General features: G+C 67.8%; 7 protein-coding genes across 7 annotated transcripts; 4 read left to right on the top strand and 3 right to left on the bottom strand.

Moving 5' to 3' along the window:
* Window positions 1-51: 51 nt before the first annotated feature.
* On the top strand, window positions 52-776 carry CHLNCDRAFT_141620 (hypothetical protein; the record flags this gene model as incomplete). The annotated part of the gene is made up of 3 exons (XM_005843016.1): window positions 52-101; window positions 350-455; window positions 681-776. The coding sequence occupies 3 exons, from the start codon at window positions 52-54 to the stop codon at window positions 774-776; spliced, it is 252 nt and encodes an 83-aa protein (XP_005843078.1).
* Window positions 777-1,943: 1,167 nt separating this feature from the next.
* Window positions 1,944-5,466, bottom strand: CHLNCDRAFT_141619 (hypothetical protein; the record flags this gene model as incomplete). Its single annotated transcript, XM_005842986.1, has 9 exons — window positions 1,944-2,275; window positions 2,553-2,665; window positions 2,873-2,931; window positions 3,148-3,270; window positions 3,494-3,617; window positions 3,965-4,120; window positions 4,329-4,426; window positions 4,701-4,862; window positions 5,263-5,466. The coding sequence occupies 9 exons, from the start codon at window positions 5,464-5,466 to the stop codon at window positions 1,944-1,946; spliced, it is 1,371 nt and encodes a 456-aa protein (XP_005843048.1).
* Window positions 5,467-6,172: 706 nt separating this feature from the next.
* Window positions 6,173-7,059, top strand: CHLNCDRAFT_141618 (hypothetical protein; the record flags this gene model as incomplete). Its single annotated transcript, XM_005843015.1, has 3 exons — window positions 6,173-6,251; window positions 6,448-6,581; window positions 6,778-7,059. The coding sequence occupies 3 exons, from the start codon at window positions 6,173-6,175 to the stop codon at window positions 7,057-7,059; spliced, it is 495 nt and encodes a 164-aa protein (XP_005843077.1).
* Window positions 7,060-7,284: 225 nt separating this feature from the next.
* On the top strand, window positions 7,285-7,668 carry CHLNCDRAFT_141617 (hypothetical protein; the record flags this gene model as incomplete). The annotated part of the gene is made up of 2 exons (XM_005843014.1): window positions 7,285-7,397; window positions 7,608-7,668. The coding sequence occupies 2 exons, from the start codon at window positions 7,285-7,287 to the stop codon at window positions 7,666-7,668; spliced, it is 174 nt and encodes a 57-aa protein (XP_005843076.1).
* Window positions 7,669-9,679: 2,011 nt separating this feature from the next.
* On the bottom strand, window positions 9,680-12,992 carry CHLNCDRAFT_141615 (hypothetical protein; the record flags this gene model as incomplete). Its single annotated transcript, XM_005842985.1, has 8 exons — window positions 9,680-9,819; window positions 10,139-10,294; window positions 10,599-11,162; window positions 11,764-11,958; window positions 12,236-12,328; window positions 12,512-12,663; window positions 12,770-12,815; window positions 12,956-12,992. The coding sequence occupies 8 exons, from the start codon at window positions 12,990-12,992 to the stop codon at window positions 9,680-9,682; spliced, it is 1,383 nt and encodes a 460-aa protein (XP_005843047.1).
* Window positions 12,993-14,418: 1,426 nt separating this feature from the next.
* CHLNCDRAFT_141613 (hypothetical protein) lies at window positions 14,419-18,089 on the top strand (the record flags this gene model as incomplete). The annotated part of the gene is made up of 10 exons (XM_005843013.1): window positions 14,419-14,631; window positions 14,803-15,085; window positions 15,303-15,408; window positions 15,549-15,645; window positions 15,834-16,047; window positions 16,330-16,429; window positions 16,641-16,851; window positions 17,179-17,692; window positions 17,816-17,914; window positions 18,037-18,089. The coding sequence occupies 10 exons, from the start codon at window positions 14,419-14,421 to the stop codon at window positions 18,087-18,089; spliced, it is 1,890 nt and encodes a 629-aa protein (XP_005843075.1).
* Window positions 18,090-18,404: 315 nt separating this feature from the next.
* On the bottom strand, window positions 18,405-19,806 carry CHLNCDRAFT_141612 (hypothetical protein; the record flags this gene model as incomplete). The annotated part of the gene is made up of 4 exons (XM_005842984.1): window positions 18,405-18,549; window positions 18,711-18,818; window positions 19,070-19,169; window positions 19,368-19,806. Coding segments are annotated over 4 exons (792 nt in total), but the record flags the coding sequence as incomplete, so codon positions are not given.
* Window positions 19,807-20,107: the final 301 nt, after the last annotated feature.

Below are 20,107 nucleotides of genomic sequence, written 5' to 3'. Positions count from 1 at the left end.
CTGCGAAGCGAGGGACTGAAGAAGGTGGGGGTGCACAATCTGTCCCCCGGCATGGTCACCACAGACCTCCTTATGGCTGGAACCAACACACCTATCGCCAAGTGAGGCGGGGGCCGGCGGCGGCAGCCCCGCAAGGCCCTGCGCAGCGCTGCCATCAGGCTGCGGGGCGTGTGGCGCCGCTGGGTCCCGCCCGCTGCTGGCAGGGCAGCGCCCGCCTGGCGCGCTCGCCTTCGAGCTCGCGAGCGCCGCCCGCGGCGCGTCCGCCCACCGCATGGCCGCCCGCCGCCGACGCCGCAGCCCCACGCCTGGCCCCACCTGGCCCTCGCCTGCCTGCCCTCGCCGCCCGCAGGTTCTTTGTCAACTGTCTGGCCGAGGAGCCGCAGACGGTGGCGGAGTTCTTGGTGCCGCGCATCCGCCAGGTGCCGGAAGCATCCAAGTCACTGCTGGGGGACGGAGTGGGCTCCAGCCAGGCAAGGCTTGGAGTAGCTAGGTCGCTGGCTCGCATTGGAAGCTCAGCCCAGCGCTCGGAGATGGCTGCGTCTTGCTTGTGCCGCCTGCCCGGGCCGTACAGGTGCATGCCGCCGTGCCCACGTCGCCTGCGTGGCCGTGCTGCGAGCTCGGGCATCCGCCTGCCTCTCATGGTACCACCTGTACTGCCTGTACCGCCCACCTGCCTGCAGTACATCCGATACCTCACCCAGACCAAGGCGTACAGCCAGATCTTCGCCCGCCTGTTCACTGGCCAGCGCAAGAACCGGTTTGTGGCGGAGGACTGAGGTGCCCAGTGACACAGTTGCACCTTCCATTTTGTTCCAACAGGCGTGCTTGCTATGTCGCGACCTGCTCACTTGCCTTTGCCTGCCTCCCGCCGAAACTGAACTCCGCACTGCAGTCGCGGCCACGCAAGACGCCCGTCAACCCTTACGCGCAGCCATGGCAGCCGAAGGAGATCCCCATCCCTTACCCGCCCAACTGGCAGCCAGCGCCCAACGGAGGGGCGGCCGTGCTGGCATGACGGCAGGGCACACACACATCACCATTTGATGAGAGTTTACAGCGTGGGATGCGGGCCAGCAAGCAATCGTAAAAATCTGGCGTGCAATGAATGGGCAGCGAGGCAGGCTGGCTCGGCGGCAGGGGCAGCTAGCTCCCAAAGGCGGAGCGGACTGGCCAACAAGGAGGCGAGGGAAAAGGGAAGGAAGGCAGGAGCCAATCCTGTGCTGCGTTCAGGCCCGGGGACACACACAGTAAACTCTCGGAGAGATCAGAATCAGATCAGCGCAGTTATTATGGGATGATAGGTAGTAGGTAGGCAAAGCAGATTAGTAGGACGTGGGGCGCAGAAGCGAGCAGGGAAGCAAATTCAGGCGAGCGAAGAATTAACTAGTAGGCTGGACGGAGCGAAGAAAGGAGGGACAAGGGCCGGCAGCAAAAATCAATCGTGGCGTCGGACAGTCAAGGCGGCTGCAGCGGGGCAACAAGGGGCGGGCAATGGTACACGAGAGGAGGGGAGCGGACCTCCTGCCACCGAGCGCCAGAGCGGCGCAGAAAACATGATGTGATGGTGGGAAATGCAGCTGGGGGGTAAAAGGGCAGCTGGCGAGGTGCTCCCGGCTGGGAGCGAGGGGGCAAGGGCGCAGATGGGGGTACAGTGCACTGAAAGGGGACGGAAGTGTTTGCTTATGAAACGCGGCGCTGAGGGGAAGAGTGAAACAATTGCGCAAGCGGGCGGGGCGGGCGTTGCGAACGGGTGAGCGCCGGGCATTGAGAGGATAGAGGCTCCCGGCAGCAGGCACCGCGCCTCCCGCAGTTCTGTTCTGACAGGGGGGCCAAGTGCATTCGTTTGTTCAAGGGGGACAGCTCTCTGTCGATTCGTTCAAGGCACGCTACTAGGGCTTCGGCGGCAGGGCCGGGCCCGCGGGGCGCCACACGCCTCGCGCCCCTCAAACCTTCACCACCACGGCACCGTTGGCGGCCACCACGGCGGCGGCAGCACTGCCGTTGCCATTGCCGGCGCCATTGCCGTTTCCGGCGGTGGTGCCAGTACCGCCGGTACCGGCGGCCAGCGCCAGCTCAGACACCACCGAAACCAGATCACTGGCTTCCATCAGGTCTGAGGGGAGCCCCGCGGCGCGCGCCTCCGCCTGCTCCTTCATCGCCTTTGCGGAATGGATGGAATGGATCTCCCACACGTTGGCCTCAATCGTGTCGCAGATGCGCTCCAGGGGCAGGATGGAGAAGGGCTCCTCCACCACCACACCAATCTCCTTGATGCCTGCGGGCAGTGGCGCGAGGGCAAAGCCAGGGGGAGGAGCGGTTGGCGGGTGGGGAGGAGCAGTTGGGGAGATGGGCTGGGGCGCGGGCGGCAGGGCAGCAGGCGGCAGGCGGCAAGGCAGCATGAAGCAAGGAAGCAAGGCAGCAGGAAGCAAGGCAGAGGCAAGCAGCACGCGGCACAGCTTGAGTGCCAGGCAGCAGCGCCCAGGTGCCACCATCCAGAGGCGCAGGCCATCCCCAGCAGCCCCCTCAGATCTGGCGGCCCGCTGCCTGCTCACCCAGCAGCAGGAAGGCCACGAGGCCGGTGACCGGCAGGGTGAACCAGTGGCATTGGTCCCACAGCGTGAAGGGCAGCAGGGTGAGCCAGATGATGAGGAAGCGGGAGTTGTGGCTGCGGGGACGGGAGGGAAGAAAACAAGGGGGCGGGAGGGACGCGGGGGGTGAGGCGGGGAGGGAGACGGGCGGTCACGGCAGCCAGTGGCTGTGCTTGCGTATGGCTGGGCCATCTTCATTCGTGGCTGGAGGCTGCCACTGCTTGCCGCGCATGGCAGCGGAGGGCGCGGGAGGCGGGGCCTGCCTGCTTGCCAGCGCTGCTCACCGGGAGTACGAGAGGGGCACCGGTGTGCGCAGGATGCGTTCGCAGCCGCCGGTCACATCCTGCGGCGGAAGAGGCAGGGGGCATGCGGGGCGCAGGCGGTCGGGAAGGGGCAGCACGCAGCAGCTTGCTGCGCGGGCAGCGGCCAGGCAGGCATCAGGCAACAGGCTGCGAGGCAGCACCGGGCACAACCGATCCCCATGGCTGATGGCTGCTCCGTTGTCTGCATCTGCTGTTCCTGCTGTTCTGCATGTACCGCATGTACCGCCGGGCCTCACCGCGTACTGCGTCAGGTTCTCGTCCATGCGGAAGGCGGCCGAGGCCTTGACATTGGCAAACGAGTCGTTCATGTCCACCTTGCCGCCGGGCAGCTGCGCTGCGCGGATGATGGCGGTGAGGACCTGGAAGAAGGAGGAAAGGAGGAACAAGGGAATGGCAGGCAAGAAGGGAAGTGAACAAGGGGGGCGGGATGCGAGGGAAGAGCGGGCCCGGGTGCAGGTCTGCCCGCTGGCGCTGCCCAGGCCTGCCCTGCCCGCCAAAGGCGGCAGCCCAGATGAGCGCGATCAGCCAGCCGGGGGGGCTGCCCCTCCGGCTGCCCCCACAGCCCAGCAAGGGCCCGCGCACCTGGCAGGTGTAGTTGGGCCTGTGGGTGGAGGCCAGCAGCGCTTTGAGCTCGATGTCAGTCAGCTTGCCCTTCAGCTCCGCCTCCAGGTCCTCGCCCGCCCGCAGGTGGCACATGAGGGAGCGGCTGCAGGGGTGGTGTGGTGAGGCGAGGTGCAGCTTGGTGAGGCGACGTGCTGTGTGGCGCAACGAGGTGAAAATCGGTGTGGTGATGTGCGGTGTAACATGGCGTGGCGTGATGTGGTGAGGTGTGGTGTGGAGGGCAAGCCAAGTCCGGGCAGGGCAGGGCCGCAGGATGGTTGGAAGGGCTCCGGGGGCAGGTTAAGGAAGGAGCAGTGGTGCGGCAAGCCAGCAGGGCAGGCACACGTCGGGAGAAGCGAAGCGCGAGGAGGCAGAGCCTAGCAGTGGCACTCCAGCGGCGGCACAAGCGGGCACGAGAGCTGCGCCGTGCCCCGCCCCGGCCCCCCTGCTCACCAGTAGGCCACCAGCCAGCGGCAGAACATGTCTTGCAGCTCTGCCTGGTGGGGCGGGATGTAGCCCACGGCCTGGCGGGAGATGTCGCGGGTGCGGTTCACAATCAGGCCCCACATCTTGCGCGCCTCGTCCCACCGCTGGTAGCTCGTGTTGGTGCTGCGGGAGGGAGAACGCAGCGCGGGGAGGGAGGCGGCGCCGGTGGAGGCGGGGGGGTTGGGCAGGGCCGGCAGGCGGAGCGCCGGCAGCAGGGATCACGGTGCAGCTGCGCGCCCGGCTGCCGGAAATCCCTGCCACCACCCGCCACCACGATCCAGCAGGCAGATGCGCGCCCACGAGCAGCCTCATTCGCTGCAGGCGTGCTCACCGCAGGACCAGCAGGGTGGAGAGGGCAAAGGAGGTGAGGCCGAAGGGGGCGGCGGCGGAAGCTGAGATCTCCGGGATCACCTCCGGTACGATGCCGGCCTGCAAGGAAGGGAAGGCGCAGGGGAGGTGCAGGAGAGGTGGTGGGAAGGTGCAGGGGAAGGTTCACCGCAGGGGACGGGGGCAGGGCATGGGTGGGCTGCATGCTGCGCCAGCCGACTGCTGGCGGCACCCAGCACGTCTCCCCACCCCCTGCTCTCGCTCGGCCCACCCTCTCTCTATCTCTCCACCGCTCTGCAACCGCGCGGTACACACACCCCCGCACACACCGCCTCGATCCCCCCACACACATGCACACCTCCCCGCCCGCCCTCACCTCTGCCAGCGTGTAGTACAGGCACACACCCGTGGTCAGCAGCATGACATAGGACAGCGGCGCCGCCACCCAGGAGAAGGTACGCGAGTCAAAGATGCCCAGCACGTGGCGCCAGTACCGGCTGCTGCTGCGGTGCCGCTTCCAGAACTCAAAGTCCGCCACCTGCGGCCGGGACGGGAGACAAATGCGGAGGAGCAGAGCACGTCGGGAACGGTCGGCACGGGGCAAGCGGAGGCAAGCGGGCGCGGCAGGAGGCAGGGCAGCCAGTCAAGCTGGCAGCAGCCAGCTGGGGGCGTGGATGAGCGGGGGGGGCAGGGTGGAGGGTTGGGCAGAAAAGTGAGTGGGCCCCGGAATGCGGGCGGGCGTCTGAGCGGCGGCGTGCGGCGGCCGGGACACGCCCGCGGGCGGTGTGGTAGTGGGCCCCGCCGTCTCCCACGCCGCCGCCCGCCGCGGGCCGACCGCAAGGCAAACCCAAGCCACCCTCGCAGCCGTCCTCGCTGCCCCTGCCCTGGCTGCTGTCGACAGGCGCAGGCGAGGCAAGGTAAGCAGCGGCAGCACGCACCGTGCGCAGCTTCTTGAGCTCCGCCTCCTTCAAGTCGTCGCCGCTGAGCTTGGCGGGGAGCGGGGGCGAGCTGGCGGCCGCCGCGACGCGCAGCTGCGTCAGGCGGCCCCTGTTGAGGCTGCGGGTGCGGGGCACGAGCCCCGCCGGCTGCTGCAAGCCCAGCAGGGCCCCCTGATGCCGACTGCCATGTAGGCGCGATGCCATGGCCGCTGCCGGGCCGGCACAAGCGCTGTGCAGGCTGAGAGTGCAGTTCATGGCGTGATCCACGGCGCGGGGGCTCGGAGGAGGGCTGCGCGACGGTTTTCAAGTTCTACTATAGCAGGCTGGGGTTTGCGACGCCCCAAGCTGCAGCACGAGCGATCGGGGGGCTTGAATTGATCTGCAACGAGCTTGAGTGCGAGATGGGCGCCCGTTTCGATGATGATGTGCATGGTTGGCGGGGTTTGACCGGGGCTACCATTGTGCCACGTCGTGCCCCGTCAGCGTCGGCCAACAAGATATCTGTGTATTTGCGCCTCTCAGAGCTGATCGACGGTTTGCCGATTGGTCAGTGGCTGCTTCAAGTGAAATGGACGGTCAGGGAGGCCGTTTGTGTTACTACCACAGCCAAGCGCCGCCGCCACTCCCCTGCACTTGACCCCAGCCCAGCGCAGTTTCCGTCTAGTATACTGCAGGCTGCAATCATGCAAATCAGTTAGGGTCAGTTAGGCTTGAAAGACGGCAGAATTGGGGAGCGGTGAGTGCGGCACCTGCTCATGGGTCGCGGCGGGATGCACTTCTGGATGTGGAGGGCGTTCAAACATGCAAGCAGATCAAACATCAAACATTCAAGCAGCTGTTGCGAATGAACATGATATAAATTGAGCGCAGGCGGTGCGCAGATGTTGGGCTGTCAGGACGGCGCTTGCGCATGCACCCAGCGGTGGCAAAGCACTGGCAGTGGAATTTGGCCCAGACGCACGCCTCTCCAGCCTCAATTGAGTCTCTCGGTACACTCCACAGACACTTTGAGCTCCTGCATGCCTTGCCGCGCCGCTTCCGCCTCGTCGGCTAGACCCGTTCGCACGCAGCTGCGCACAGCAGCACCTGCAGCCTGCTGCCCACACTTTCTATCATCCCCCAGAGCGCTGCTGTGCGCACGTCGACCCCCAAACCCTGGCGGCAGCAATGGCCCTTGCGGCGCAGCGGCGAGGAGCACGGAGGACACGCTGAGGAACTTGGACAGCCTGCTGGGCATCTCCGACACGCAGGAGCAGCAGGAGGAGGCGCAGCCTCCGGCCGCCGCCAGCCTGCCGCTGCCAGCGGCAGCCGGCCACCAGGTGGGCGCATGGGCTGCTCGTTGTGCTGTGCTGCATGCACTGGGCCTGAATTGGCATACAAAACAATGCTGGGATGGCTATCTGTCCCACTGTGCCAGACAGGGCTTGTCACATGCGGCCTGGCCACAGCCGGTGTGCCGTGCTGCTCTGCTCCGCCCTGCCGCGATCCGACTGCCCCTGTCCCGCCGCTGTGCAGGCCGGGACCGCGAGGCCCGCCCAGCCACCTGCCACATTGCTGGACAACCTGGCACGCCAGGCGCTGCAGGGCGCAGCGGCTGTGGCCGCGGCGTCCCTCGTCGTGGCGGCCGTGTGGGAGACGGGGTGGTGGCAGCAGGCGGAGCGCCCTGCTGGACTGATAGACAGCACATGCATGGAAGCACGCGGGCGGGTGGCGGGGGATTGCCCGGCGGCGTATGTTAATGCCGCAGCCGTGGATGCGGATGGAAGCGTGCAGCCTCCTGCCACCGGCGTCCCGTAGGCCACCACCCTTGCCACCTTGCTTTTCCTTACGGCGCAGTTTTGATTGATTGTTTGCCCCCAATTTTCCTGTGCCATTTGATCCGAAAACCGAAGTTTTCCCAGTTTTGTGAAATGCGCAAAGGGGGCGGCAGCGGGCGCCGCAGGGTGGAAAGAACGCGCCACCACACTCTCATGAAAGGTGCAGGCACTCATCCCACACTAAGCACTCGCCCACAGCAGCAGGATGCAGACCAAAAAAGCTGCTGCCCGAGCCCGAGAGGTGCCCTCGTCCATCTCGGACCTGCCAATCGAGGTGCTGCAGCACGTCTTCTCGTTTCTCTCGGAGGAGGAGGACAGGTGGGGCCTGCTGCCGAGGCCCAGAGGTACTGCCTGATGGCATCCGAGGCTCAGGGAGCAGCTGTGGACTGCGTGGCGGCCGGCACCGCCAGCGGCCGGCGATGGCGCTAAGCATGGCTATCGTCATAGTGCGCCCTTCACCCCCGGCTGCCACAGGCACGCGTCCAAGGTTGCCCTGCTCGCCTCGCTGCTCGTCTGCCACACATGCAGGCTGCTGGACGTGTGCGCCGCATGGCATGCCGCGATCGAGGCAGGCGGCCCAGCGCTGTGACCCACCGCCGTGCTGAAGGCTCCATCCGAGTTGCTGCGCGTTGACCACAAAGAGGCTGTACATGCTGAGATAGAGGAAGAGTACAGGCGCAAGTCAGAAATGTTGGAGGCAGCAGCGGCGCTCAGCCCTCGGCTGCGCAGCCTGAGGCTAACAGGTTTCGGCACGCAGCAGCCCGAGCTGATCATCAGCATTCTGGCCGTGCTGCCCGCTGCCGGGCTGGCCCGCCTCAGCATCGACGGCCGCTGCATGGGCCCGCTTCCAGCAGCGCTGCTCCGCTTCCCTCAGCTGGCCAGCGTCAGCATAGCTGGCGACGCGAGCGGCGTCAGCTGGGCGGGGCGTGGAGGCGCCCGCCTGGCTGGGATGGTGGAACGGCTGAAGCTGGCCCCGTCAGGGTTTGAACAAACCGACTTTGGTACCAGTGACAAGGTCAGGAGCCTGCCTCGCGGCCTGGCAGCAGGCCTGGCTGCCGCCACCCGAGTGATACGCATGGAGCTGATGTGCCGCTGGGAGGATCCAGAGCTCGGCGTGCCTGCCGTATGCGCTTCTCTGCCCGCTCTGTGCTCGCTCAGGTGAGTGCCGCCAGCTTGGCCTTGTCCACAGACAGGCATTATGCCATTCCGCCAGAGAATGCCACATTGTTGCCAGGCACAAAGCCGTAAGGCGTGCCGCTCCCGCTGTCTCATTGGCGCCTGCTTTGTCTGCCCTGCCACTCCCACAGCCTGTGCATGAAAGGCGTGTCAACGAATGGCGAGCTCGCCGAGGCGGCGCAGATGCTGGGCAGCATGACGCAGCTGACGGCGGTGGAGCTGGGCGTCCGCATCGACAACACGGCACCTGGCGCAGTCTGCTATGACTGGGACCAGGAGAACTTGGAGGCCGACCTGGAGGAGGAGCTGCTCCTTCCTCCGCTGTCAGCCATCAGCCACCTGACAGCACTCAGCGTGCACAGCGCAGTTGCCCTGCCACCGGATTGGGATTGGCTGCAACAAGTGGCTCGCCTGCGCCGCCTGGTTGCTGAGGATTGCAACTTTGCCGGCGTGCACCAAACCCGCCAACTACCGCCCACGCTGACGCAGCTGCAGCTGCACACAGCTGGCCACGTGCCTCGAGTGGTGGGCGGCCTCACCCAGCTCAAGGCCTTGCATCTAGTGGCCAGCCTTAAGTTACCCAGCTTGAGGCTGCCAGCTGCCCTCGCTCACCTGACACGTCTGACCCGGCTGGAGCTGCAAGGCTTCGATCTGAAGACGGTGCCTGCGCCCTTCCGGGCCACGCGCTCGCTGCGCCACCTCACCATGAAGGATGGACCTCGGGAGCTGCAGCTGCAGCTGCCAGCGGGGCCTTACCTGCAGCAGTTGGAAGACCTGTGTGCACTCACTTCCAGCTGGCACCCCCTGCCGCCGGCGCTGGCCACCGCCACACAGCTCAAGCGCCTGGCCATCTGCATTCCAGGCGGCAGCAGCCTGGAGGACAGCTTGGCGCTGGTGGCGGCACTGCCCGCGCTGGAGGCGCTCCATGTTTATTACGAATCTGCGCCAGAGGCTGCAGAGCGGCTGAGGGTCATGTGCCCGGGCCTGGATGTGCGGTACTGAACAGACAACGGAACCTAACAATGCGCCATGGAATGCCAGCCTGTTGAACATCGCTGTCATGACTTCTGGCTGTGCGCTGTCCTGGCCGTGCGCTGTTCTGGCCGTGCGCTGTGCATCCAGTAGGATAAGTGCTGCTTTGTGCATCCAGTAGGATAAGTAATACAATAAGCTGCACATCCATCTCAACTGCACAGACTGGGAGCATCTGTACAAGCTGTTTGGCCATACGCTTGTTCAGTTCCTTTGCCAAAACCAGGACCTTTTCAAACATCGCAATGCCTCTGGTAGATAACACAGCATGCTGCTGACTTGGAAATAGCAACGAGGGCAGCACAGGTGCTCAGAAATAGCAATGCGATGGACGGGTGGCTGATCAAGATTGGCGCTGCTGTGGACCGCTCACGCAGGCAGGCTGTACCGCCTCAGTACCGCGCGTACAGCGCCGCAGCCTCCTGCTCCAGCGGCATCTCCCGGAAGTGCTCCCACTCGGAGCGGCGCACCGCCATGAAGGCGCGCGGCAGCGTGGGGGTGCCAAAGGCGGAGGCCAGCGCCAGCTGGAACTCTGCGGGGAGGGGCGGGGCACGGGGCAAGGGCAGGGGGCTGAGCAGGAGAGCAGGAGCAACAAGGCAGGAGCAGGAGCAGGGGCAGGGGCAGGGCGATGAGCAGGAAAGCAGGAGAGCGGGGAGAGGGTGCTTCTGGCGCCCAGATGCTGCGCTCGGATCGGACGCCGCATGCACGCATGGCGCGGCTGGCTTGCCAAAGGGGCACCTGCCGGCTCCCCTGCCCCCGGCCCCGCCCCCGCCGTGCCCCCGCCACTCCCCACCGCAGCCAGCAGGCCGGGCCGCTCCCGCCGCGTCGTCCCACCCCACCGCCCCACCCACCCCTGTCCGCCTCAAACGCCTCCAGCGCCTCGCCCAGCGTGGCGGGCAGCGGCCGGATGCCCGCCGCCTTGCGCTGCGAGTCGGTGAGGTTGCCGGGGTCCAGCTCCACGGGGGGAGGCAGGTTCAGGCCCTCCTCTACGCCCACCAGGCCCGCCACTGCAGCGCACAGCGGCGCGGTCGGGGGGAGTCCATAGGAAGGTCAGTAGGAGGACAGGGAGGGCAGGGGGCAGGGGGGGCGAGTTTGGAGCAGGAGGGGTGTGGAGGGAGGCTGGGTGGAAGGATCCGCCGCGCCAGCAGGCCCCACAGCGCTGCGCAGCACAGCATGGACAGCGCAGCACAGCAAACACAGCGCAGCGCGGCCCAGCCAGCCCAGCGCAGCACAGCCAGCGCAGCGCGGTACTCCAGCCCAGCACGGCCCAGCCAGCACAGCGCGCGGCACGGCACCCCAGCCGGGGCGCACCGATCAGGGCGGCCGCCGCCAAGTGCGGGTTGGATGATGCGTCGCAGGCCTTGAGCTCGGCGTTGGCGGCGTCTGGCACGCCGGGCGTGGAGCACAGGCGCAGCGCGGCCTCCCGGTTGTTGGGGCCGTAGCACTGGTAGGCTCCCGTCCAGCAGTGCGGCGCCTGGCGGCGGAAGGAGTTGGGCGAGGGGCTGGTGAAGCATGTGAGGGCGGGCAGGTGGCGCAGCACCCCCGCCAGGAAGGCCTCGCCCTCGGGCGCCAGCCCCGGCAGCGCGGGCTCGCCGCTGCCCGCGAGCTTGAAGACTCGCGGCGGCGCGGCGGGCGCGCCCGCGGCCGCCGCCGCCGCCGGCGCCTCGTGGCGCAGCAGGTTGGCGTCGCCGCGCCACACGCTGACGTGGCAGTGCCGCCCCGAGGCCGCCTCCCGCGGCCGCAGCTTGGGCAGGAAGGAGGCCAGCAGGCCGTGCTTGCGGGCCACAGCAGAGACCGCTTCCATGCTGAACAGCAGCGAGTCGGCGGCCTGGAGCGGCGGCGCGGGGCCGGTGGCGATCTCAAACTGGCCGGGGCCTGCAGCGGGGTGGGGTGTGCGTTGTGGGTGGGGTGGGGTGGCGATGCGAGTGGGGGTGTGGGAGGCATGCGGTGCAGGTGGGGGAGTTTGCTGGTGTGTGCGGGGAAGGCAGGCAGGCAGGCAGGCAGGCAGGCGGGCAGACAGGGGCGTGGAGGCACAGCGGCAGGGCGGCGCATGGGCGGAAGGCTAAGCATGAGGGCCGCTGCAGGTGTGGCACGCGCCTGCCTCGGGGTGCACTTGCTCGACGGAGATGCCCAGGGAGGAAAGCGCGGCGCACATCTCAGACAGCACTGCGGGGCAGGAGGGCGGGCCAGGGGAGAGGGTGGCACGCAAGGCCATGGGGACGGGTGGTGGGCTGCACGGCGTGGGAGGTAGTAAGGACAGTGGGCAGGCAGGCGTGTCGGCAGGCGTGCCGCTGCCCGGAAGTCAGGTCCTCATCTGTCGGTGGTCTCGTGGGCGGCCTCCCCAGGCAGACAGGCTGCGCCTCCTCAGGAGTGCCTCCACGGCCCCATGGATAGTATCTCCCTCGTCCAACCTGCACACCCACACAACCCAGCAGCATCCACCCACACACCCACACACCCACACACCGCCACGCACCCGGCGCCGCCGCATCGAACGACCCGCTGTGGCAGTAGTTGCTGGTGTCCAAGGGAGGCGGCAGGCCCCCACCGCCGCCGCTGCCGCCGCCCTCGCCCTCCTTGGGCAGGCGCAGCAGGTAAAACTCCAGCTCGAATCCCATCTGGAAAGTAAGGCCTCGCTCCTGGAACGCCCCCGCCAGCACCCGCTTCAGCACTGCGCCAGGCGGCGGCACGGGCAGGCAGGCAGCAGCGCAGACTGGCTCACAGCGGCCGCAGCGGCCAGGCACCAGCATGCGCAGCGCGCGAGGGACCAGGAGACAGACAGCCAGGCATCGTGAGCAGCAGCACGCGGCAGCAGAGCTCCTCCTCCGTCCCTGCCCAAGGTCGCTGCATGATGCACGGGGCGACGCCGGCGTGGAGCCCGGACGGCGGCACGGCGCAGAGGCGGCAGCGCAGAGGACGGCAGCTGTGCCGCAGAGGCGGCTGCGCACCTGTGCGGGGGCAGCACTCCCACGGCTCATGCTGCTTGCACATGGTGACCAGGGCGATGGCGTGGCTGGGCATCCAGGGCAGCACGTGGGCCGCTGTAGGCGAGGAGGAGGCAGGCCAGCGGGGGCAGCAAGCAAGGTGAGCAAGCCCGCAGCAGCCGCGGCTGCAGCATCTCTGGGCTGCCAGCTGCCAGGAGCTTGCTGCTGTGCTCCCGGAATGATCTGTGCCATCCAGGCATCAGCACAGCGGGCTGTGTATAGCCTGCAGCGGCGGCGCACCTGTGGGGTCGGGCACCAGCCGCATCTCTCCCACGGGGACGCCCGCCGGGTCATCAATGCACGAGTCCCCCCAGGCCGGCAGCCACATGCAGGCGTATGCCATGCCCACCCCCGTCTTGCTCGCCTGCTCCAGCTTGCGGCGAGGCACCACCCTGCGGCAGGAAGGCAACGGCGTGAGGCGGGCGGTGCGCAGGATGGCGGGCGTGCCTGCAGGGGCGGGAGGCGGGAGGCGGTAGCGGCGGGCGGGCTTGCCTGCACCGCCTGATGCCGGCCGCATCGCACCACATCAGCCGCACATACTGGACTGAAGGGGAGGCACACACGGTTCATGCAGCGGTGAAGGGATGGGGAAGCCGCATGGGGATTGCAGTCCCGACAGCGTGATCGCCTCAGCAGCACTACACATGCTTGATTAGAAGCCCGGTAGGCCGGGATGGGGCCCACCTGAGGGGGCGAGCACCTCCCGCCAGTCGGTCCCCATTTACGGCCAAACAATGCTGAATACCAGGCGGATGTGTCGGGGCAAGTAGTGCACGATAAGGATCGGCATGGTATCGCTTGATTTGATAAACATGCCCTCCTCGCTGCCATGTCAGCCATGTCGGGCACGCCGCACAGCGCACCACGACACACCAGCGCGGCAGCATGGTGAACCTGTGTGCCCTGCAGCGGTGCCCACATGCGGCACGCCCACATCTGCCAGTGCCAGTTACTTTGGGTATGCCAGCCAGCCACTCCATGCAGCGCGCACGCTGCAAGGCTGGATGGTTTGCACCGCGGCACCCGCCCGCCGCAAGGTGCCCCCCGAGCATTCCCTCTGAGGCGCTCGAAGGCAGCATGTGAATGTTACAACCGGATGAGAAGTAGAGCGCTGACAAAACAATGCAGCTGGGCATCAAGGTGCTGGAGAGTGCCAGTGGGCAGGGGAAGCGAAAGGCTACCGCTCAGGGCTGCCGCACAGCAAGGGGCGGCTGCAGCTCGCCACCTCAAACCCCGGGAGCTCGCCGTGCCTCGCCTGGTGGGCGTGCTAGGCGCCAAGGGCTGCCCAGGGCAGCACAGTCACTTGAAAAGCTTGGCGACCGCCGCCTCCAGCTCGGCCACCCGCGCCTCCAGCTCTCCAGTGTACTTCTTGGTCTGCAGGCGGTACAGCAGTACACCAGGCCATCAGCGCGACAGCGAAGTGGTGCCAATGGGTGCTGCCGACAGCTGGCACAGACAGCAGTTGGCTGTTTGCCGGCTGGGAGGTGGATGTGCATCCAACCCGAGGCACGGGCGCTGCCCCACCTGCTCCAGCAGCCGCTGGTGCCCCTCCGCCACGTCGCCCCGCAGCTGGTAGACTCCAAACACGCCCGCCACCGCCACTCCCGCCGCAAAGGCCGAGATGCGGGCACGCAGGAGGGCCGACATGGCGTGCTAGCGCGCTGCACAGAAACGTTGCACGCTGGTCACCTGCCGCCGTGTGCCGGTGGTGTGCCCTCTACCGGCCTCTGGTGGTGGTGCTGCCGGGTGCGCTGGTGCACGGACCGCCTGCTGGTGTACAGGTAAGCAGAGAGGAAGCGCAGGGTCTGCTGATTGACGAGCGAGTGAGTGGGCTGGAGCTGGGCTACGTGCCCGACGTTGCTGGTGCAAGCAGCGATCAGACCAACCAACTCACTCACCACAGGGGCCCGGGTTCAACAAGCCGATTTCCCCTGAAGGGCCCTGCGGTGCCACGCCGCAGCAGGGAAGCAGGGACTGCCTTGGAAAAGTTGCAGCAGCAGAGGCATGCCCGCTATCTGACAACAACTGCGATCGATCTACCGCCTCTGGGCAGGCCTTGGGCAGCCCTCCTGGCCTCACCACCGATCCAAAGGCGACGGCAGCACTGGAAAACGCGCCGCCCCGTCCAGCTAGCCACGACCCGCTAGATGAGCGCGGGGGTGGGCAGCGGCGGCGCTGCCGGCCCCAGCACCGGGCCCGCCGCCGCTCCCGCCTCTGCCGCAGACGCCCGCGAGCTGCTGGTGCCGCTGCCCAAGCCCGGCCTGCTGCACCTGTGCGTGGAGTACCCCGGCTATCTTGGCGACGAGCAGCGGGTGCTGGAGACGCTCGGCGGCCTGGAAGGAATCGCTCGCCAGCTGCAGGTGGGCGAGCGCCGCCTCGACGCTCGGCTCCTTCCTGTGTTGCATGATGGCAGGCATCACTGACCCTGCACGCACGGCTGCGGCCAGCAGCACGCGCCCGCCTGCCGTGCGCTGCGCCTGCGCACCCAGTAACTGCTGCCACCACCGCCTGCTTGCTCTGCGGGGGTGCAGGAGAACCCCAAGACGCTGTCGCTGCGCCTGCGCCCCGGGGACCGCAACTGCCACGCCACCTTTGCGGGGCGCGAGCCCAGCCGCCGCCTGCTCCTCAAGCTCACCCGCCCTGCACCACCCGCAAACGGCGGCGCCGGCGCCAGCGGCGGCGGCGGCAGCGGCAGCGGAAGCGGCGGCAGCTGGGTGGCCGAGGTGGTGGCGACCCTGCCTCACAGCTACCGCTGGACCACGCCTGCAGACTATCAGTATGTCGCGCTGGACAGCCGGCCAGTTGAGGAGCAGGGTGAGCCGCTCCTCCAAACATCTCCCACCACAGCATAGAGTGGTGGGCAGGGGATGCGGCGGAGCATTGCCTGCCTGCCTGCCTCCCTCCCTTCCTACCTGCCTCGCTGGCTAGGCAAGCCTGCGCCCGCTCCGCGCCAGCCACCTGCTCGGCAGCTGTCGGTGTCCGTCGCCTGGCCAGTTCTCCAACCCCACTCCCCTCCCTCCCCGGGACGCAGGCCTGGAGCAGCAGCAGGGCGCCAGCCCTCCCGGCTTCCAGCCGCAGCCGCTGCTCTGCGCGCCGCCCCTGTTTGCCAAGCAGCCGCAGTTTGACTATGCGTTCAGGTGCGGCGGGGATACGTTGGGCTTGCGTTTGAGCCTCAGCCTGCATGGGTGCATTGCCAGAGGAGGTCAGCCAACCAACAGGCGCCACCAACAGCTGCGGCAACCGCCCAGGCACCTCCCTGCTGCCTGCTTCCCTGCAGGGGCTACGAGGCCACCGCTGCGCTGGGGTCGAGCGCCGGCGGCACCGCTGCCACTGCCGTTGCCGGTGGCATCGCCGGCAGTGGCGGCAAGAAGAAGGTCGGAGCCGGAGTGATGGCCTCCTTCTTTGACGTCGAGGCACGCCCAGCTGCCTCCCTGCCGCCTGTCTGCGGCACTGGGTTTACTGGCTGCTACTGGCTGCCTTTATCATGGCCAAACCCTTGCAATCATGCCTGCAGTCATGCCTGCTGGCACTGCATCGCTCCCACCCCGCCTGCCTGCCGCAGGTGCCGCAGCTGGTGGCGGAGGCCGCGCTGGTGGCGGCGCAGCAGCGGCACGGCCACACGCTCCGCCTGCTGCAGGCCCTGCTGCAGCAACGCCCCGTCTGGCCCGCCGCGGCGCTGCACGAGGCGGCGGCGGCGGCGGGGGTGCAGCCCATGCCCAGCGGCCGCTCCCCGGCAGACGACCTGCTGCCCCTGCTGTGCTACAAGTTCCGCAACGGTGCGTGTGTGTGTGTGTGTGTGTTGTGTGTGTGTGTGTGTGTGTGTGTGTGTGTGTGTGTGTGTGTGTGTGTGTGTGTGTGTGTGTGTGTGTGTGTGCATGCAGCATGCGCGAAGCCAGGGGGGCCCGGCTGCCTGCCCGCCTGCCTGCCCGCCTCGCCACAGCGACGGCTGCCGTCGCCGGCGCCCATGCCTCTGCCGCCGCCGCTCCGCGCCGCGCTCTGGCATGCCTCTCCACTCCCTCCCTGCCCCTCCACCTGCCTGCCATCCCTTCTTACCGCAGGGCCCTGGAAGAACGCTTGGACGCGGCGCGGCTTCGACCCGCGGGCTTCCCCCGACGCACGGCGCCTGCAGTGTGTGGAGTACCACCTGCCCAGCGAGTGGTGAGCTGCATTGCAGCGCAGCGCGGGCGCCGCCTGCTGGCAGCAGGGGGCGGCGGCAGCCTAGGAGGCAGACCCACCGGCCCATGCTCAGCCGCGCCTGCTGCCCACCTCCTGCCGCAGCTGCCCCACCATGCCACCGCCCCTTGCCTGCTCTCACCCGTGCCTTCGCTGCCTCGCCCATGCCCCCTTCCCCGGCCTGCTTTCTTTTCAGGTACGGCAAGATTGCTGAGCACAAGAAGGCGGCGGCGCTGGCTGCAGAGCAGCGCAAGCAGCAGGAGCAGCAGCAGCGGGCGGCGGCAGCTGCGGCGGGAGGCTCGGGAGCGCTCGCTGAGCAGCGGGAGCAGCAGGAGCAGGGAGGCCGGGGTCAGGGGCAGCTGCCGCCGCTGGCTGCTACCTACAGCCAGCTCCTCCGCTTGGAGGCGGTGCCCAGCACGCAGAGCTGCTCGCTGCAGGCAAGCCAGCGGGGCCTGCCTGCTGCCTGCCGCATAGCGGCACACATGCCTTGCCCTCCCTCCTCCGCAGCCCTCCCCTCCTCTTCTGCTCCCTTGCTAAATTCGACCCCACCCTACCATCTTGCACCTCTGCAGCTGGGCGGTGTGGCAGACTCTGTGGTGCAGCGGATGCTGGAGGATCCAGCCAACCATGCGCAGGCGGGGAAGAAAGCGCGGTTTCGTATGCCTGCCTTCACTTTCTTAACCTGCCACTTGAAAACTCCTCACCTGCCCCACCCCGCTGCCCCATGTCTGCAGCACTGCTCTGACAGCAGCGGCTGGCTGGCCTCGGCGGCGCACGAGGGCATCAAGCGGCGCATCAAGGAGCGGTTTCAGGCAGTACTGGACGGTACTCCCATAGACGATGATGGTGGCAGCTTCCGGGCAGCTGCCGAGGCGATGCAGCCGGCCGGGGCCGCCGTCGCCCAGCCCATGCAGCTGGGCGATCCGCCCTCTGCTGCCACCTCTGGCCGGGGAGCTGCTTCTGCTGTAGCAGCTGCTGCTGCAGCAACGGGGGAGGCAGCGGGAGCAGCAGCAGCGCCGATAGAAACCGACGATGGCGCTGACCTGGCGCAGCAGGCGCAGCAACACCTCCGCATCCAGCCCACGGCCACGCGGCAGGCGCCGCCGCTGCAGCGGCCGCGGGCGCCGGCGGAGGCTGCCACGCCGGTGGCGGCAACTGCAGCTGCGGGAGCAGGGAGGGGCGGGGGGCTGCACATCCTGCCTAGTGGCCTCATGACGGAACTTGTAGACCACTTGGCGCGGCTGCCAGGTAGGGAAGGGGCAAGCTTTCCTGGTGCCGCTGCTTCTGTTCATTTCTTCTGGCCCTGGTGCTGGCTCAGCAGGCTGGCATAGCACCCGCTCGACATGCATCCGGCGCTGCCGCCTAATGCAGGCCAAGAAGAGGAGGAGGACGAAGAGGAGGAGGAGGAGGAGGGAGAGGAGGGCGAAGAGGAGGAGGAGCAGGAAGGGGCTGGCTATCACACAGATGAGGGTGAGCACGAGAGGCTCCCAGAGAGGTGCCGTGCCTGCCGCTTCCCGCTTCAGAGGGGTGCACACCTGCTGCAGTGTTTTGTTTCGGACCATCATGCTGCCAGCATCTGCCCGGCTGTGCAGGCTACCAGACAGAGGAGGGCGGTGCAGGAGGCGGCCAGAGCGAGGAGGAATAGAGGCGGCAACACAGGGTGCATGGTGGCTCAATTGTTTCACACACATGCTGCCTCCTATGTTGCTGCGGGCCAGCCCCCCTTGCAGTCAAGCCATTTCAGCTTTCCGCGTACAGAACGTGGAAACAACAGAGCGCAGCCAAGCAATGCAAAACATGAAAGATAGCCTGGACGGTTACTGGATGGCAAAAACCACCTTGGGCTGAACAAAAACTTGGTTGAACAAAATTGATGCCTTCGCGGGAGCAGGAGCATGCGGCAGGTTCTCCTATCATGCGGCAGGGTCTCTTATCAGCGCTGAAACACCGGCGTGAGATGTCAGCTGCTGCTGCTCATCAAATGGCCGGCTTGGGGCACCACCAGCGGCGGCGGCTGCGCCAGCTTGGCAAGCGAGTCGGCGATGGCGCGGCGGAAGGAGCCGTGGTGGAGCAGGAAGCTGGTCACATGGCCGCCGGGCACCCACCTGCGGCACGGTACAGGCGGTACGGGCAGAGCAAAATGGGCACGGTCGGGGCAGAAATGGCGGTGGAGGGCGGGCGGGAGCAGCCGACGGGAGGCCGACGGCGACCCGCATGCACGGCGGCAGCGGCCTCATGCAGCGCTAGCGCCAGACGCTGCCCACACCTGACTTCGCTGCCGGTCAGGTGCTGCTGCAGCTCCAGCACGCTCTGCGGGGAGACGTAGGCGTCGTGCTGGGCCCCCACAATCACCACGGCATCGGGGCGCTGCGGCCTGCAGGGCATGGGGCAGCATGGGCACGTATGGGCAGCACATCGTGGGGTATCTAGGGTGTACGTGCCCAGAACGCCGCGGGGCAGCATGGGGCACGCACGTGTGTTCGTACATGTGCAGGCACTCGGGCAGCGGCGGCGCAGCTGGGAGCACATGCCACACACACCGCTCGCACCAAAGACGCCCTGCAACCACCGCACGGACATACGCGCACGCGCACACACACACACACACACACCGCTCAGGCACACCTGGGGAAGCGCGTGACGTCTGTGTAGGTCTCCAGCACCTCGTGCAGCGCCGCCACCGCCGCCTCGTGGTGCCGGTCCTTCTCAAGCCTTTCCACCTGGCCTGCGCCCGGGGGTGGGGTGGGGGCCACCCGTGGGCAGGCGGCAGCCATGGGCAGGCAGCGGCTGCGCCGTGCCACCAGCCTTCCGCACCCGCCAGGCCGCCACCTGGCACCCAGGCGGGAGGCAGTGCACCGCCCAGGAGTGCAGCCCTCCCTCCTCAGAAGCACAGCAGGGACTCATGGCTGCTCAGCAGGCCTACCTATGGCCGCACGCAGCTCGCCGCTGACCCGCTCCGCCCACCGCCCCACTGCCTGCCACTGCCAGGAGCTGTCGGCTGGGGAGGTGGAGGTGGAGGGGGGCGGGACGCCTGGCTGCTGCTGCTGCTGCTGCTGCTGTTGCGCTTCACTTCCTGCATGCCGGCCTGCGCCGCCGCCGCCGCCCTCGGCCGCCGCCGCCGTCTCGGCGCGGCTTGCTGCCTGCACCGCGGTGGCGTGCGCCGCGGCATCGACCTCTCGAGTGGCCGCCGCCGCCGCGGCCGCCGCCTGCCGCTTCTCCGCAGCCGCCTCTGCGGCGGCCTGCTGCCCATGCGCCTGCGGCTCAGCCCACCAGCGGGCCTGCCCCACTAGCTCGCTGCCACGCCCCGCACGCCGCAGCGCCGCCGACACCTCTCGCTCCTGCTGCCGAAGGTCCTCCACAATCTGAAACAGGCGGCAGCAGCGGGAGCAGCACGGCAAGCACCGATTTTGGGGTTCAGGGTTTAGGGCCCAGCACAAGTTGCCGCGGCGTGGCGCGGGACCACCGTGCCCGGACAGCGGTACTGCGCCGGCGTAGCGCCGCCTGCGCTCGCCGGCTGGATGAGAGAGCGAGAGCGAGAGAGAGAGAGAGAGAGAGAGAGAGAGAGGCGCTCTGCCCTCGCCCACCCCGCCGCCCACACCCCCAGATCCGGCCTAGACCGAGCGCCCCTTTGCCCTTGGGTCTGTGTCGCAGGTTCCTTTTCGG

This window comes from Chlorella variabilis (assembly GCF_000147415.1).
Source record: "Chlorella variabilis unplaced genomic scaffold CHLNCscaffold_36, whole genome shotgun sequence".
Taxonomy (NCBI): domain Eukaryota; kingdom Viridiplantae; phylum Chlorophyta; class Trebouxiophyceae; order Chlorellales; family Chlorellaceae; genus Chlorella; species Chlorella variabilis.
The sequence above is the reverse complement of the archived record's forward strand: the minus strand, read 5'-3'. Positions and strand labels throughout refer to the sequence as shown.